This window comes from Terrapene carolina, unplaced genomic scaffold, assembly GCF_002925995.2.
Source record: "Terrapene carolina triunguis isolate 2854851 unplaced genomic scaffold, T_m_triunguis-2.0 Scaffold62, whole genome shotgun sequence".
Lineage (NCBI taxonomy): Eukaryota > Metazoa > Chordata > Testudines > Emydidae > Terrapene > Terrapene triunguis.
The window spans coordinates 11,399,444-11,414,954 of record NW_020664413.1 but is presented as its reverse complement, the minus strand read 5'-3'; the positions used below and the strand labels follow the sequence as shown (position 1 = coordinate 11,414,954).

General features: G+C 37.7%; 1 protein-coding gene across 1 annotated transcript in view; it reads left to right on the top strand.

The window, feature by feature from the left end:
* SNX4 (sorting nexin 4) overlaps nt 1-14,978 on the top strand; it is a 56,692-nt gene extending 41,714 nt beyond the window's left edge. The window contains exons 8-14 of the mRNA XM_024215841.3: nt 615-676; nt 2,152-2,217; nt 8,230-8,319; nt 9,474-9,573; nt 10,791-10,936; nt 12,321-12,435; nt 12,857-14,978. Of these exons, the coding sequence (XP_024071609.1) occupies nt 615-676; nt 2,152-2,217; nt 8,230-8,319; nt 9,474-9,573; nt 10,791-10,936; nt 12,321-12,435; nt 12,857-12,904 (627 nt within the window). The 3' untranslated portion in view covers nt 12,905-14,978. The remainder of the gene's footprint in view (nt 1-614; nt 677-2,151; nt 2,218-8,229; nt 8,320-9,473; nt 9,574-10,790; nt 10,937-12,320; nt 12,436-12,856) is intronic.
* Nucleotides 14,979-15,511: the final 533 nt, after the last annotated feature.

Sequence of the window (15,511 nt, the reverse complement as noted above, 5' to 3'; positions counted from 1 at the left end):
AACCAACCCAGCTTTCCTTTGCAGTTCATTTTTAAGGCCTTTGTTAGGACTGCATGGGGGAAGTGGCCATGCAGGGTGAGAGATGGGAAGAGGCTTAACCACAACTCAGAACTGAAGCGTAGATTTTTGTCTTCCGGTTTTCATACCCTCTTACCCCAACCCCCTGACACACATACACATCCCCCTGTGTGATGTCCACTTACATAGGCGTTATACAGGTGAAATGAATTGTGCCTCACATTAACTCGGTTGTTGGTGATCTTACTAGAGTGGCTGATTGACTGGATGTATAGACAGTCTGATGCATTTCTGTAGCGTCTCATACATAGAATGGTCTAAATGTGATTTTCAGTATAGTTTGTAGCCATTGATTTAAAAAAAAAAAGTTATACTTTTGATCTTAAAAGACAAGTCAGAGCTATGCTTTAGCCTTTATAAAATAACATTTTCATCTTGTATACTGCTGTTGAGATATCACAGCTGTAAACCTCAAGGGTTAGTCTGTAAACGTTAGTCTTTGCTTAAGATATGTATGTTTTACAAGAAGCTAGTAAACTGCATATAAAAGAAATGGGCTTGTCCAAAAAAATAACTCTTACAAATGTTTGTTTTAGAGAGTGGCAGACCGTCTCTATGGTGTATACAAAGTGCATGGGAATTATGGGAGAGTGTTCAGGTAAGAATTAGAACAGGTTTTTAAAATACATAATCTAGTTTCCTGAAGCTTAGATAGTTTGCAAGTAATGGATGAAGCTTATTTATCCTTATTTTTTGAAATGTAAACTTTGATATATTTTGTTTTACTAAATATGTGCATTGGAAAGTGTCACTGCTCAGTACTAAGACATTGACAAGATGCTGTATTTGACACAGATCTCTCTACCTTTGCTGAACTTTTTAGTTTCAACTGGATGAAGTTTTTAGTTGTTTTTTTTTAATATAACTTCATGATTTTTGTCTTTTTCTGTTAGTTCTAAACTGTTTGTTCCTCAGAATGCTTCCTATTAATTTATTTTATATAGTTAATAAATTGTTACGTTGTGTCTGTAGTGCTGAAAGGTATCTCGATCCTTTTAATACATTAAAAAATCAACAATATCTCAGGTATATTCTAGTACACTTTTTAGAAGTTGAATTAACCAATAGTTTTTGATTTATGTGCCTGAGTTGCATGCTCCAAGTTTTCCATCTCGCTGGAGAATTAAAGAATCTAACTTCTGGTTAAGGGGAACCTCCTGCTTATACAATCTGTACAAGTGCTAAATTTAATTCACCAGGTTAATGGATTGCAGATGTCTTTCTGGCTGGGGGTTTAAAATTAAATTGGGTGCATTTTTGTAATAACGCAAGGATAAACAAATGTCAACATTATATACAATTAAAAAATATCTAGTCTGTTAAAGTATAGAACCATAAATACTAGACATAAATTACACAAAGAGGAGGATAACTAAAAGTACATTCTATATTTAAGAGGTGGGGGGACGCAGTTTTAGGATAACTGATAAAACCAAATAACGTGCAGAGTTAAGAGATAATGAGATTAACACATAACTGTGATTTACCTGTGGTGAACTTCTAAGTGCTTGCCATCTCCACTCCAGTTTTGGTGGCTGCGTTATCCATAAACTGACTAGATTTAATCATATATATATATATATGATATGGCTATTCTCTTATTAGTTTAAAAAAATCAGCATTCCCATATTGAGAATTGGTAGTATAGCTTTACAGACCATTTGTATTGCAGATAATAGCACTAAAAGTGTCAACACAAAGGAATGAACCTTATGTTGCAATTCTGTTAGAAAGTATTTCTCTTAATCTCTTTAACTATTTAAACAAGATTCTTTTCATGCCTGCCTCTTGAACTGGAACTAAAAAAACAACAAGTATGTGTGTATGTATGTATGTATGTATGTATGTATAGCTGGACAATTCCTGGCCAGAATGCTTTAAAACTGTCTCACTATTAAATTGTGTTCAGTGCTGCTGCTTAGAGGTAGAAAAGCAGTTTGGCTAGGTACAACTTTTGAGGCAATTTCCATTCAGATGTCACCTGGAAAGAAACTATATACAGGATGCAGCTTATTAACTTTCCTTAACTTCGTGTGTGATGTTGTTTCTCATTGGATTTGCTTTTTTCTCTAGTGAATGGAGTGCAATAGAAAAGGAGATGGGGGATGGGCTGCAGAGTGCTGGCCATCACATGGATGTGTAAGTACTGAGTGAATATCTGATAATTTGATGTATGCCAGATGCACGTATATTAAGGGGGGCAGGGATTTCTATAAGAAATGTACTGAGAAAACTTTGGAAGGAGAGGTATATTACTATTGGGTACACAACATTTCAGTGACTTTTGGATGTGGGCTGTTTTTAGAGTCCATGTACTGTATTAAGTAGCTCAAAGGGCCTCGGGGGAGTCAGAGGGGTTACTTTTTATTATTATTTTGAAACTATAGAGGTGTTTGGAATTCTTCCAGCTTTTCTTTTAAGCTGCTATGCCAGAAACTAGTGGAATTAAACTGTAATGTACTGCAGACCTGATGAGAGCCATTTGTTTTTGGCAGGAATGCTTTGCACCATGCGGTAGATGGTACACTAATTTGTACTTAACAAAAAGTTTAAGTAGGCCCCCCCCCCCCCCTTTTTTTTTTTTTTAAAACGGTTCAGCACCCAACACTTATTTTGTGGATTCCAAAATAATTTCAAGTCCCATCCTGAAATAAATAGTGGTTGTAACCAGGAATCGCTACTGAGCACAGCAAGGGTATCTGTTTGCCCCCTACCACATATGTTTAACTTCCATTGGATTCAGTGATGGTTATGTACGTGAAACAAGGAGAACAGAACCCTCAAAACAAAAAAATAAACTGTTTAGCACTTCAGATTGCTTATAGTATCTGTACTACAGCAACAGGGAATTCTTTTAGTTTTGCTTTCTATGTAATAATAATAAACATAGTCGAGAAATTTTTATTCAGTGTATCTCTGGTTCCTTCCACTTGACAAAATCATAATCACTGGTAGAGTAGTTGTTTAACCCATTCAGGAGTTCTGTGGCTTTGCAAGTGGAACTATGAAACATAAAATAGTTTTAATTGGAAAAGATAATCTTATTTTAAAAGTGAATCATGAGAAAACGTTAAGGTTGTCAGTAGTACTATTTTATGATGCCAATTTACATCTGTATTGTAAGTTGATGCCCTTGTCCAGTTTTAGTAAGGGATATAAATTTCCAGATTCCTGCTGCCAAATAGAATTTTATGGAGAAACTCGTTTAACAGGGAATTCTCAAAATAAAAACTTGGTTTAAAAAGTGAGAATTTTATCACATCCTTAAATAATATGAGTATTTAGGAATGAAACATAGAAGCATTTATTTCCATGTTTTAAAACAGTTTTATGGTTAATGTTAAAATAGTTTTATTATACAGCTGAAATCCCATTACAAGAAATAACTCCAAATAAAAGGGCATAGAAAGAATAAGGAAATGGAGTGCAGTGTTAAATATTTATTACAATACTGCAAAATTTGAACAGTCCCGTAGAAATCAATTTATTTTCAGTTGCGTGAACAAGTACTGCAGATAAATGAAAACTTACTTGAACCTGCCTAGCTTCTCTTTTGTGATACATCAACATGCACCATGCTGTGCTGTCAGAATGTTGAGAAGATATTTTAATCAAATTAAAGTAAAGCAAATAGAACAAATACCTCATTCAAGAGATTATACCCCCTCCAGTTTATACCTGCTCCACTTTACCATAAAACAGCAGTGAGAGGCACAAGGGGGTTGTAAGACTTAACACCCCTAAGACTTCTGCCCTTTACATTGTTAGTGTTGAAGACCCAGAGTGATGGTGGTGGAGAGTTCCCAGGGTAACCTATATTAGTCCATGCTTTAATGAATGACCATCAAAGGCAATCTCCGATGGCATAGTTTTTCTCTCTGCTCTAACAAACAGGTGATCCCAGAAGTGGCCTCTCTAGCTCATTTCTTACTGGAGACAGCAGTTGTGAGGTTCAGAGACAGTCTTCCCCGGAATTGAAATTAGACATGGTAATAGAATTTACAGGGGGGATTGGAAAGCGACTAAATTGGCAACACTGCATGTCACTAGTTGACCATGGGGGTGATGGGGAGGGCGAGAGAGAATGGGGGAGTTCATGGTGGGTGTAGGGAAATCCCTGTTCAGGGACTCATTGTATGACTCTCAGAAGTTTTTTTTTTTTTTTTCCCCTCCCACCTCCAGGATCAACTAGAAAAATAATTGAGCAGTACAATTCTTCTTCCCCCACTCCTCCCCCTCCCCTCCAAAGCTAATATTATGGGAAGTAGTATGGAGCGCTGCACAAGGAGTATGGTTTCTGAGCAGGAAGTATACATTCTAAATATCTAAACCTGTTCCTACAATACATTTAAAGCTATTCTGCACTTATCCTGCTTATACCAGCTTCATTTTTACTAGGATTTTTGATGGTTAGTCAAATGTTTCTGTCCCTTTTATTTAACTCATTATTATTTAAGAAGCCACATAGTTGTGTAGTAGTGTAGTATGGGGGGAGTGTCTGTATGTGTGTGAATTTTCATGGTGTCATCCATTTTTTTTTTTAATCCCTTGATAAAAATGAATGATACCCCCCCCCCCCCCAAATTTAGAAACTTGACTCCATCCTTTCTGGCATTGCTGCTCCATAATCAACTGACAACCTAAACTAGTTTGTTTAAAGTATAACAAGAGCAGGTTAGCTGCACAACTCCCATTGACTATGAGGTGAATCTAGTATGTTGGAAAGTTTTAGCTCCGAAATATTTATTTCCCTGTTTGTAGAAGCATGTTCACTGCTGTGCATTTCCCTTTCTCTTTGGGGATTTCCATGATTTGTTTAACCTGTTTTGGCCTAAAGTGCGCAAAATTGGGTTCAAATAGTCAGAAGTGCAGCTTCTGCTGACCTACTACTTTGTCAAATCATGATTTAAGTTTTTGTATAAATTCTGCTCTGGAGTATGTTTAGGTGGGAGTTGGGCAGAACAACTCCTAGCATTCAGTCATAAATCCTCCCTTGAAAAACTTGGCTGCAACTGAAGTACAGTCCATCTGTAGCCCTAAAAAATCCCAACTCTTTTGTTTTAGGAACTTTAAAAAGAACAAAACCCCCAGAGCCTTAAATTCAAGTCTTGGTACCGACACCCTGGTAATGCTCCTCTCTCACAAAACTGGGCAGATGCCATTGCCCTTTTATAGATGATTATGCCGGAGATCAGCCATACCCCTTCAAGCTCAAAGACAGCACCTTCTCAACAAGCTTGGGGTTCAAACCCAGAGCCTTCTCTCACCTCCTTGGCTGTACGTTATTGGTGGGCTTTAAATTCAGAAAAAAACATGGCCACATAAAAAAGCCATGTATCTTGAGCACCAGACAGTAATTAAAGATTGCACTGAGACGTGTTTCCTGCTCCAGATCCCAGTGTGGTGGTGGTTTACTTTTATTTAATTTATCCCTGTATCCTTCCTACGTCCTTTGAAAAGCAAGCTGTTAACACATGATCAGACTTCTGTCACAAGGTCACCTTGCCTGGGCCCTTCTTGGATGTGCAGTACCTCAGTTCTCCCCTTCTATAGCATCATGCACACAACAGTCACAGTCCAGAACAAAATCTCACTCCTAGGCTCTGGTTTATTAATATACAAATGATATATTGTATTGGTCAGAGATCAAGACAATCAAATTCAATAAAAACAAGTGCAAAGTACTACAGTTAGGATGGGGAAAAATCAAATATACAACTACAAAATGGGGACTAACTGGCTAGACAGTAGTACTGCACAAAAAGATCTGGGGGTTACAGTGGATCACAAATTGAATGTGAACCAACATATGATGCAATTGCAAAAAAGGCTAATAACATTCTGGGATGTTGCATGTAAGTGCAGCAGTGTTGCATGTAAGACACAGGAGGCAGTTGTGGACAAACTGGAGAGAGTTCAGAGGAGACCAACAAAAATAATAAAAGGTTTGGAAAAAACTAACCTATGCAGAAAGCTTACAAATCTTTTCTCATGACTAACCATGGCCAGAAGACTGAGGAGGGATGTGATAACAATCTTCAAATATGTTAAGAACTGTTATAAAGAGGTCTATGATCAATTGTTCCCCATGTCCACTGAAGGTAGGACAAGTAGTAAAGGGCTTGATCTGAGCAAGGGAGATTCAGGTTAGCTATTAGGAAAAAAATTCTAACAATAAGGATAGTTACGCTCTGGAGTAGGCTTCCAAGGAAGGTTGTAGAATCCCCGTCATTGGAAATTTTTAAGAACAGGTTGGACAAACACCTGTCAGGGATGGTCTAGGTTTACTGCCTCAGGGCACGGGGCTGGACTAGCTGACCTCTTCCAGCCCTACATTTTTTTGATTCTATATTCCAGCTCTTGTATAGGAACCCCTCTGTCCAATCCATGTCTTCTCAGGATTCCACAGTCCCCCAACTAGAAACTACAAATAGTTCTCCCGAACATGACTGACTTTCACTTTTCAGCTCTAAGGGCCCACATCATCTTCCAGCAGGCCCCCGATTTGCTTGCCAACTTCTGTCTATATCCCCCCTCAGGCTCCTTACCCCGTCCCTTGACAGGACGGACCTAACAGCCACAGTTGTTTCCTACAAGAATCTCAATAGAGGAACTCCCAGCTCTCTTCCAAATCACACTCCCAGCTCCCTTTCAGCTTGGGAGCCACCACCAGTCCTTCCCTAGATCCTGGATTACTGGAGAGCCTCCCTGCTGAGAACAGGCTGTCATTTACATACGCCAGCAGGCCTGACTTTATCACCTGCTCCCTGTTCCTCAAAAGTCCCATGATTTAGGAAGAAAACCAGGCACGGATAGTACTTGGTGTATGAAGATGCCTTACCCGGTGACAAGTGCCCAGAGGTCCCTTTTGTGCTGGTCGCTTCACAAAGATAGGAGAGGAGACTGCCCGAGATCTTACAATGGGAAAGACACAGATGAAGTGTTGGATGCAAGGAATAACATGAAAACAAAGAATGTGGTGGTGATTGGCACAGTTTTGTTACTTCCATATTTTGTTGTCATTTTGGTGGGGTTTTATACTTTCTGCTTTAGGCTTTGCAACAAAGACTCTAGAATTCAAACTTAGTTGGTTTTGTTGATGCTACGGGAGGTGGAATATAACACAGCTCATTCATCCCAGCTGCATTGGCTCTGTGTTGCTAACAATAGCAAAAGCTTATTTCTGTTAGTAGGCTAACTAGATATAACTCAAAACGTACACGAGAAGATACGTGCAGTAACCATTTTGCAGAGATACTTTTGTCCCTAAGCATGCTTGAAAACGCGAACCTTTTTCAAACAATGGGAGCCGGTTGAAAGCTGTCGGACAACATTTCTTACCTTTTTAAGTGATTGTAAATTTAACAAGTCACTTTCTGCCACGCACAGTAGGGGGTGGGATTTTTCAAAACATCTCAGCATCAGCCTAACTGTGCTCCATTTAAGTAAATGGGTGCAGTGGTAAAACTCCCAGTGACTACAGTAGGCACAGTTAGGTCAACACTGAGTACTTTGGAAAATATGCTCCTCAAAGACTTGCGTATATAGCTGCTAGTCTGAATTGACATTCTTATTTGTGAAGGACAGGTTGTTGAACTTGCTACTTAAGGAACTAAAAGGCTTGATTCTGCAAAGTGCTGAGGACTCTCAAATGCCATTGTTTCCATCACCATTGACTGAGGGTCAAGTGAAAACCGCCTCTTAAATGTCGTCTCTAGCATTTTAGAAGGCATCAAGTTCACTTCACCAAACCTTAAAGATGCCATTCTCCTTCTGAAATTTGTTATGAATATTTTTCACTTTGCTGCTGTCTGTTGAAAATCACTAAAGAAAAGGAATAAATTACTTTAGCCAGTTGTTTTTTTCCTTTTCCTGTAATAAAAACAGCCTCCTCTTCAGCAGAAAACGTTTGTCTAGTGTAAGATTTATCACTTCATTGTAGTAATAACTTAAGAAACAGGTCTTCAGGAGTGTTTATATTAGTCTCTTCGGCATTAAAATATACCTTTTAAATCCAACAGTAAAGAGCACTTTTAAGGTAACTTATGATTATCGCTAAGAAATAGGGTTCTTTCACTTTTACAGTATTTATATAATTTAAGAAGCTAAATCAGGGGTTCTTGTGTTTAACCAAAGGTTGTACTTTACCAGGTATGCAGCTTCTATTGACGACATATTGGAAGAGGAAGAGCATTATGCAGATCAGCTAAAAGAATATCTTTTCTACGCAGAAGCTCTGCGGTAAGTATATTAACATAAAAGATTAGAACCCATGTACTTCTGTTGCTTTATTTTGATACGTGCTCTGCAGATTTCTGTCTCTATCCCTTACAATTTTTACTTTTGAAGAAAACATTACAAGTTACGTTCTGAAGTCTGCAAATACCTTGCATCTTTTATTGCCCAGTAAGCCAATCAGAGTTAAGTATAGCTGAGCTGGTTAGTAATTCAATGGCAGAACCTCCAGACAAAATCCAGGTGCTCTAGGAAGTAATGTTGTATGTTGATTAAGCTGTGCTCCTCCTTTTGAATCAATGCCCCAGCATGCTGCTGCAGGACAATCTTCTGCTGGAGGTGCCATCTTCCATTATGAGACACAAAAGAGTCTCTGACCACTTACGGCTGTTAAAAAAAATTCCCATGCCTAGTTTTGAAGTTTCCCAAATAACTTCTGGTTGTGACCGATACATTCTGCCTCCCTAACATCCCCTAGTCCTCCTTCCTGCCCTAAAGTACTGTGTGCTTTTGCTGTGAACTGTTACAGTTGCCACATTCACTAAGTGGCAACACTTGTGTTTGCAAATCCATTCGTAAAGTTTGCAAAGCACGTTGGGATCCTTCTGAACGAAAGGCGCCGTATAAATTTAGGTACCGTATCCCTTTTTACAAACAAAATTTTTTTTCGTACGCTCTAAGGAATTTGGAGTCTCTGGGTTAAGTTACAGTGAAAGACATTTTCCTAAGACTAATGTGCATCTTTGCCGGTCACACAGGCACAATGTCCAAAATGACATGTAAACCCTTTCCTACCATTGGAATTTTTACTGTAACATGTTGAATGAAACCATTTTACAAGGATTTCCTTAGATAGAGGATGGCTTTATATGGCATACAAAATCTTAGTATGAGATTATGGAAAAAGGAGCAGCAGGAGAATATGCTTCGGGTCACTGAAGTATAAAATCACTAACACACCAGAAATTTTGTAATTTAGCAGGCTTGCTCTAGAGTTATGTTTACTGTTATAGGGCTATTAAATATAGGCTAGATAAATAACTGAACACGACGTATGCTAAAAAAAACATTTTTACTTTTTTTTTTTTAAAGCTTAGAAGGTGGTAAAAACGTAGCAAGACAAAATATTACCTGACAAATCGTTCACTGATTGTTTTCAGGGCCGTTTGCAGGAAACATGAACTAATGCAGTATGACCTGGAAATGGCTGCTCAGGACTTGGCATCTAAGAAACAACAGTGTGAAGAACTGGCAACAGGAGTGAGTCTGTTTTTCCGTTTTCTTCTTCAAGACCTGGATATTTTTTTTTTAAGAGAGCTAAACAAGTTAGGGTGACATCCAAATGGCATTTAACAGATAGATAACATGTGGACAGCTGGTTATGATGACAAGTATCACGTGAGCTGTAGATCTTTTCGTAGTTTACAGTAAATTATTTTCATGGTGATTTATACAGTTTGTGCAGGGCTTTTTTTTTTTATTAAGACCTGGCAAATACAAGCTTGCAAGTAAGGTGATCTGAAGTGTTTCAAATGAGTTGAAATAGAATACTACAAAGACCAAAGTTTCTGGTTAGTTACGGTCATCTGGGGAAAAAAATCTTTGTTGTACCTTTTAAAAGTTTACCATCCTCATTATGAAATGTTAGGTGTCCGTCCCCGTCTTCCCCACCTCCTCTCCCCCCACCCCCAGGGAAAATGGCTGAAGTTAGATAATATCTAAAAACAAATATTTGCATTTAATCTGAAAGGTGAATAAACAGAGTAAACAATTACTGCTAAAGTTATTAATATCTTAATGTAGAATTATTTTACTGTTTTTTTCATATAATATGAGAAGAAATATTACTTGAAGATTAGAAATTGGTGACTGAAAACAAATTCATTCAATATGGGCCCAGAATGAAGCCCATTAAAGTCAATGGGAGTCATTCCCTTGAGTCCAGTGGTCAGTGGATCAGGCCATAAGAATCTATCAAAGTATTTGAAGAGAGAAAGTGGGTGAGGTAATACTTTTTACTGGACCAACTTCTGTTGGTGAGAGAGACAAGCTTTTGAGCTTACACAGAGCTCTTCTTTGAGTACGTTCCCAGACCTGAAGAAGAGCTCTGTGTAAGCTTGAAAGCATCTCTCTCTCTCCAACAGAAGTTGGTCCAATAAAAGATATTACCTCACTCACCATGTCTCTCTCTAATGTCCTGGGACCAACCCGGCTACAACACTGCATACAACAATGGAAATAATTTGACGGCAGTTTTTGAAGAGGTCAGAGACTTCATGTGAAGTTTCAGATAGACAATTTTAAGTAAATAGGAGTTAATATAGGTTTGTTTAACTGTTGGTTTTAATTTGAACTACCATGCCTCTTTCACCCACCTAGAAGTAGTACAGTTTTCAGTGTCCGAGCTCCACCAGCCAAATATTAATTCTCATTCTACTGGAACAAAGCATTTAGAGCATTTTTCTGTTTGATTTTAGACTCTGAGAACGTTTTCTCTAAAGGGAATGACGAGCAAACTGTTTGGTCAGGAAACTCCTGAGCAAAGAGAAGGCAAGATAAAGGTTCTAGAAGAACAGATACATGAAGGGGAAGAACAACTGAAATCTAAAAATGTGGAGGGCAGGTAAAGGTGGAATTTTTAATATATCCTTGGTGTTTACGAGCTGTCTATAAAAATTCCTGTCATTTGCAAGTTGTGAAATTAATTACAGTACACTCAGGTCCTGATCTGAGAGGGTAGCTTATGTAAGAGCTGATCGCTTTCCCAGTCACTGACACCCATTTAATGGCCGACTCCTTGTTTTATGTTCAGCTGGTAATACATTTAACAGGTGGGCTGTAAGCAAACGAGGATTTGAGCTTTGTAGTGGCTACTGGAATGTAGAATTCAGATGTAGTTTTAGTTCAGTCTATAAATGTGGCTCCTGACATTAGTGCTAATAATTCCTTAGAAAGTTTTGTATGAAGGATAGTTGACTTCTGTTTGTGATTAAATGTTTTAGCCAGCTACATTTGAATGACTGATTCTTAGTATTCTAACTAGTAGGAGCTCACATTCCAAAACCTACATATTTGTGTCAGAACGCATTCATTTTTATTATTATAGGAAAGAGGAGTGTGCTATCTGTTAGCTGTAATCCTTACATACCAAAAGATAAGAAACAGACCAGTTCATACACAGTTCAAAACAACAAAATACTCAATAGAAATTAGGACACGGTAAATGGAATTCCTTAATCATCTTGACAGAAGTGCTGGACATCTGCTTTTATAGCTCAGGAAACAGTTTTCAAATGAATACTTGTCTAGTTTGTGCAGTGCGGTACAAACAGTAAGCTACGGGTTATTTTAGAGTATGAACGTGCCCCTGTTTTGGTTAAGTGTAGAGCTGGAGGCGAATATTGCAGACAAACAAGAAAAGGGAGTATTCTATTCTGAAATAAAGTTGCTTCAGCTAAGCTTGTGCCCACTTTCTGCAAACATTCAAACAATCGTACATTACTGATTTAAATGCTCGCGACAAGTCAATTTTAAGATGGTCTACAGGATTCTCACAGGAAATGAGATGATCTAAGAGGATGCTGAGGCCCAAAGCCCCTCAACCAGAGCACTGTATTTAGTGAGCCTGGCAAGGATCTGAATATAAATTCATTATGAATTATTCATTTAGTTCTGTGGCCACATAGATTAACTTCAGTCAGATCTATCTGTGAAGGTCTCCAGTTATAAAAAATTATGTGATTCGCTATTAAAAATTTCTGAAGAACTAGGTGAATTATTGTGGCACACGTTCCAATATTAGAGCAAGTAAAAGTATAAAATGAGGATCCCATCCAAGGTGCAGAGAAATGACTCTGATCAAACTCATAGACTATAAAAGTGTAGCACTTCAGGTATTGACAAAGTCCTTCTCCCAGTAATTTCAGTAGCAGCTGGCTGGGGCTCATAATGTATTAAGTATTTTTTAAAACACTCACATTAACAAAAGTATATTGTTTTCATTTCAGAGAGTTTGTGAAAAGTGCCTGGACAGATATTGAACGCTTCAAAGAGCAAAAGAATCAAGACTTGAAAGAGGCCCTCATAAATTATGCTGTGATGCAGATTAGTATGTGCAAAAAGGTAGGTTTTGCTTCTGACAGATAAGACAAATATGTAAATAGTAGTAGGGGACCCAGGGGCAGATCTGTAACAAATGGGAGAACTGCTGTTGTAGAAGGCTGGAAATCAATCGAGTAGGAGCTGCAGTGTAGTCCATCTTGCATGCAAGATGCCATATCCTTGCTGCCTCCTCTCTCTCTTCCTGGCATGCACTGAAGTTAAGAGAGATTCTCCTGTGTTGGTAACAGTATGCATTAAACAGTGTGGATCAAATCCTCAGTCTTTTCCCCATCCTTGTATATGTAAAGTTCCTATTAGTCAGTGGGAGTTTTGCATGACTTAAGTCTACAGGTAATGTATGCAAACATGTCACATTCATTTATTTGTTGCAAGGTTCCTTTGTTTGAATAAGCAAAAATCACTTTTTTTTTTTTTTTTTAAGGGAATTCAAGTTTGGACAAACGCAAAAGAGTGCTTCAGCAAGATGTGATTATCCAGAAACTAATTTCTCCTCAACAAAGTGCCAGAGAACAGAAGCACAAGTGCACAATCACGGATACTAAGTTGCTACATGATCTACATATAAATCATGAAATAAATGAGTTGAGTAAATACAGTTTTCTTTATGCTGATTGTAGTTGTGTTAATAGAGGACAAAAAAGAAATGTCCTTAAATTGTTAGTCCCTAACAGTCACTTTTGTGGCATATTTTACATGTAGCAAATAATTGAGGGCAAAGGGGTTAATGAAAGCTGCAGCTGTACATTGAGGCAAAGACTTTAGGGAAAGTCCAGACTAACCCAAAAAAGTATAGTGTCATACACAACTGAACTGTTCTCTGTGTGTATCTTCTGAACCATCACAGTCCGCATTAGATCATCTCCCGATGCCCGCTTTCAGCCCTTGCTGGTTAGGATTTGTAATACTCTAGGGTCGGGGTTTTTTTGTTTGTTTGCTTTTTAATGGCGCACACACAGTTGTGTTCTTGAGGTTTACACCATAAGAAAACAAAAACTGAAATTCACTGTACTGCTTAGGGGTTCATAGTTACATGCCTGTGCATCTCCATGGAGAAATTTGTTTTTTTCCAAAATTCAGGTTAAACAGTCTCAAATTTCTGAGATTTTTTTCATACCCTCTACAGTAGAGGAATTGAACTACAGGTCTATACCATACTCCTGAGTTACTGTTTCCCATTAGAATGTTAATACTGACATTGATCTGTCATCTAATTTTCTACTACTAGTAAAGGAGAGTAATGACCCAACTGAGCAACAGGGCCAAACTCAGACCTGGTGTAATCCAGTGCAACTTCAACTCACTTTATGGAAACTGCTTACCCCAGGTGTAAATGTGGGCCTGTTTTCAAAACTGCAGTTATTGTTTAGCTCTGTAGAAATAGTCACCTTTAAAATAAATCTGTGGAACATCAAAATAGCTGGTTTTCTTTTGAATATTTAAGATTTGTGGTGGTCTGCTGGCTTGGCTTGGCTCTTGAAACGCCATGTTTCAATATTGCAGATACATACCTGTGAACTGATTTTACAGATACCTACATTAATGTGGTTCTTTACTGTTTTGGCTGTAACATTTTAAATTGCAGATGAATAAATTTTAATCTGTTAGACTGAGCTATTTGTCTTTATGATACGGTACATTCAAGAGCCAAGCATTTTTATTTCTTGCTAGCTTTGCAGAATCTGAAATATGAGATGCTGTTTCTAATTATACCAAAAAAAACCAAAGCAAAGAAAACTCCATTACTACTGTTTCATGGGGCTTTTCTACATGTTTTAAATGTCCCTGGAATTTTGTGGAATTTGCCAGACCTAATGAGTAATCCAAAAGAAGATTTGCTGTAATATTCACTTGAGTCACGTATGTTTAATTATTATATACTACAAATAACACTAATTATCAGATTCTGATTTAATGTATGCAAAAGTCTTTAAAATTTGCTATACAGTAGATCTTCTATAATGTATCCATTCATTTTTCAAATACCAGATCCTGTGTTTTGCTGTGGCATTATATGTGAAATCATTAAGAGCTGGTGTAGGCTAAGATCTGAATTATTTAAAAGGTTAAACATCAGTTTATACTTTTAGCTCCTCTACCTTTTCAAGGCACATGATAATGACAAATCTAGGTCATCCTCTGAAGTGATGTTGAGCAGAAAGAGTCTCTCCTTTTAATACTTACAGAAATACAAAATCATTCCATTTTAAAGAACTGTAGTATTCAGGTCCTATAACAAGTACAGTAAGGACTTGTACATTCCAGAAACCAGGATTTGCTCATCTAGAGTATCCAGTAAACATTCTAGAGTAGTGGTGCCTTAATCCAATACCAGGAGGCACTTGGAGTAAATATTTTTCATGCACTTTGATTTTGTTTGATAGATCTTTCTGGTGCCTCTTTTCCCCCATATTTCACATGCTGTACAACTTACTAAATGTATTATATGCCTTTTTTTCTTGCTAGTTGTATTAAATTTGAGAAGGGAACAAAACCGTTCTTGTAAGCTTTGTGCCAAATATGCTAAATAAAACTGCTCTTTGATATTTTTGTTATGTTATTCTTTTGCAAAATACTTTATTTTAGATTTTCCGGTTTTGAAAACGATTGCTCCATATTTGGGTTCAGATTTTTGCACTGTTTGGGCCTTAAAAGAACATTGCAGAGATTAGGCTCCAAAGTTGGGTTTAATATTTTGTTTTTGTTTTTTAAATCACTAAGTGACTGACTTGCTTTTTATGTAAAGAAGCTAGTGTCTGGCTAAGGTTGAAACTAGATTCCCATTAAAAGTTAATTTTAGGCCCCACCCTATCTTTTGATAGAATGAAGCCACGTGAGTTTCATACATACCGTTGCCTTACTCAGGGTATTATTTTTTTGGAAAGGTTTAATCAAATCTGACAAAACTTGGAAGAGACAAAAGAGTAAAAATTGAAGTGGGGTCAATTTCTGTGACACTTTTCCTACCTTGGCTTAGAAACTCCATATTTTTTGGTCTTGGCAACCACTGGTGGCTTTGCCAAATTTTGGAGGGGACATTCTCTTTTTAACAGCAGTTTCCATGTTGCTAATAAGGTCC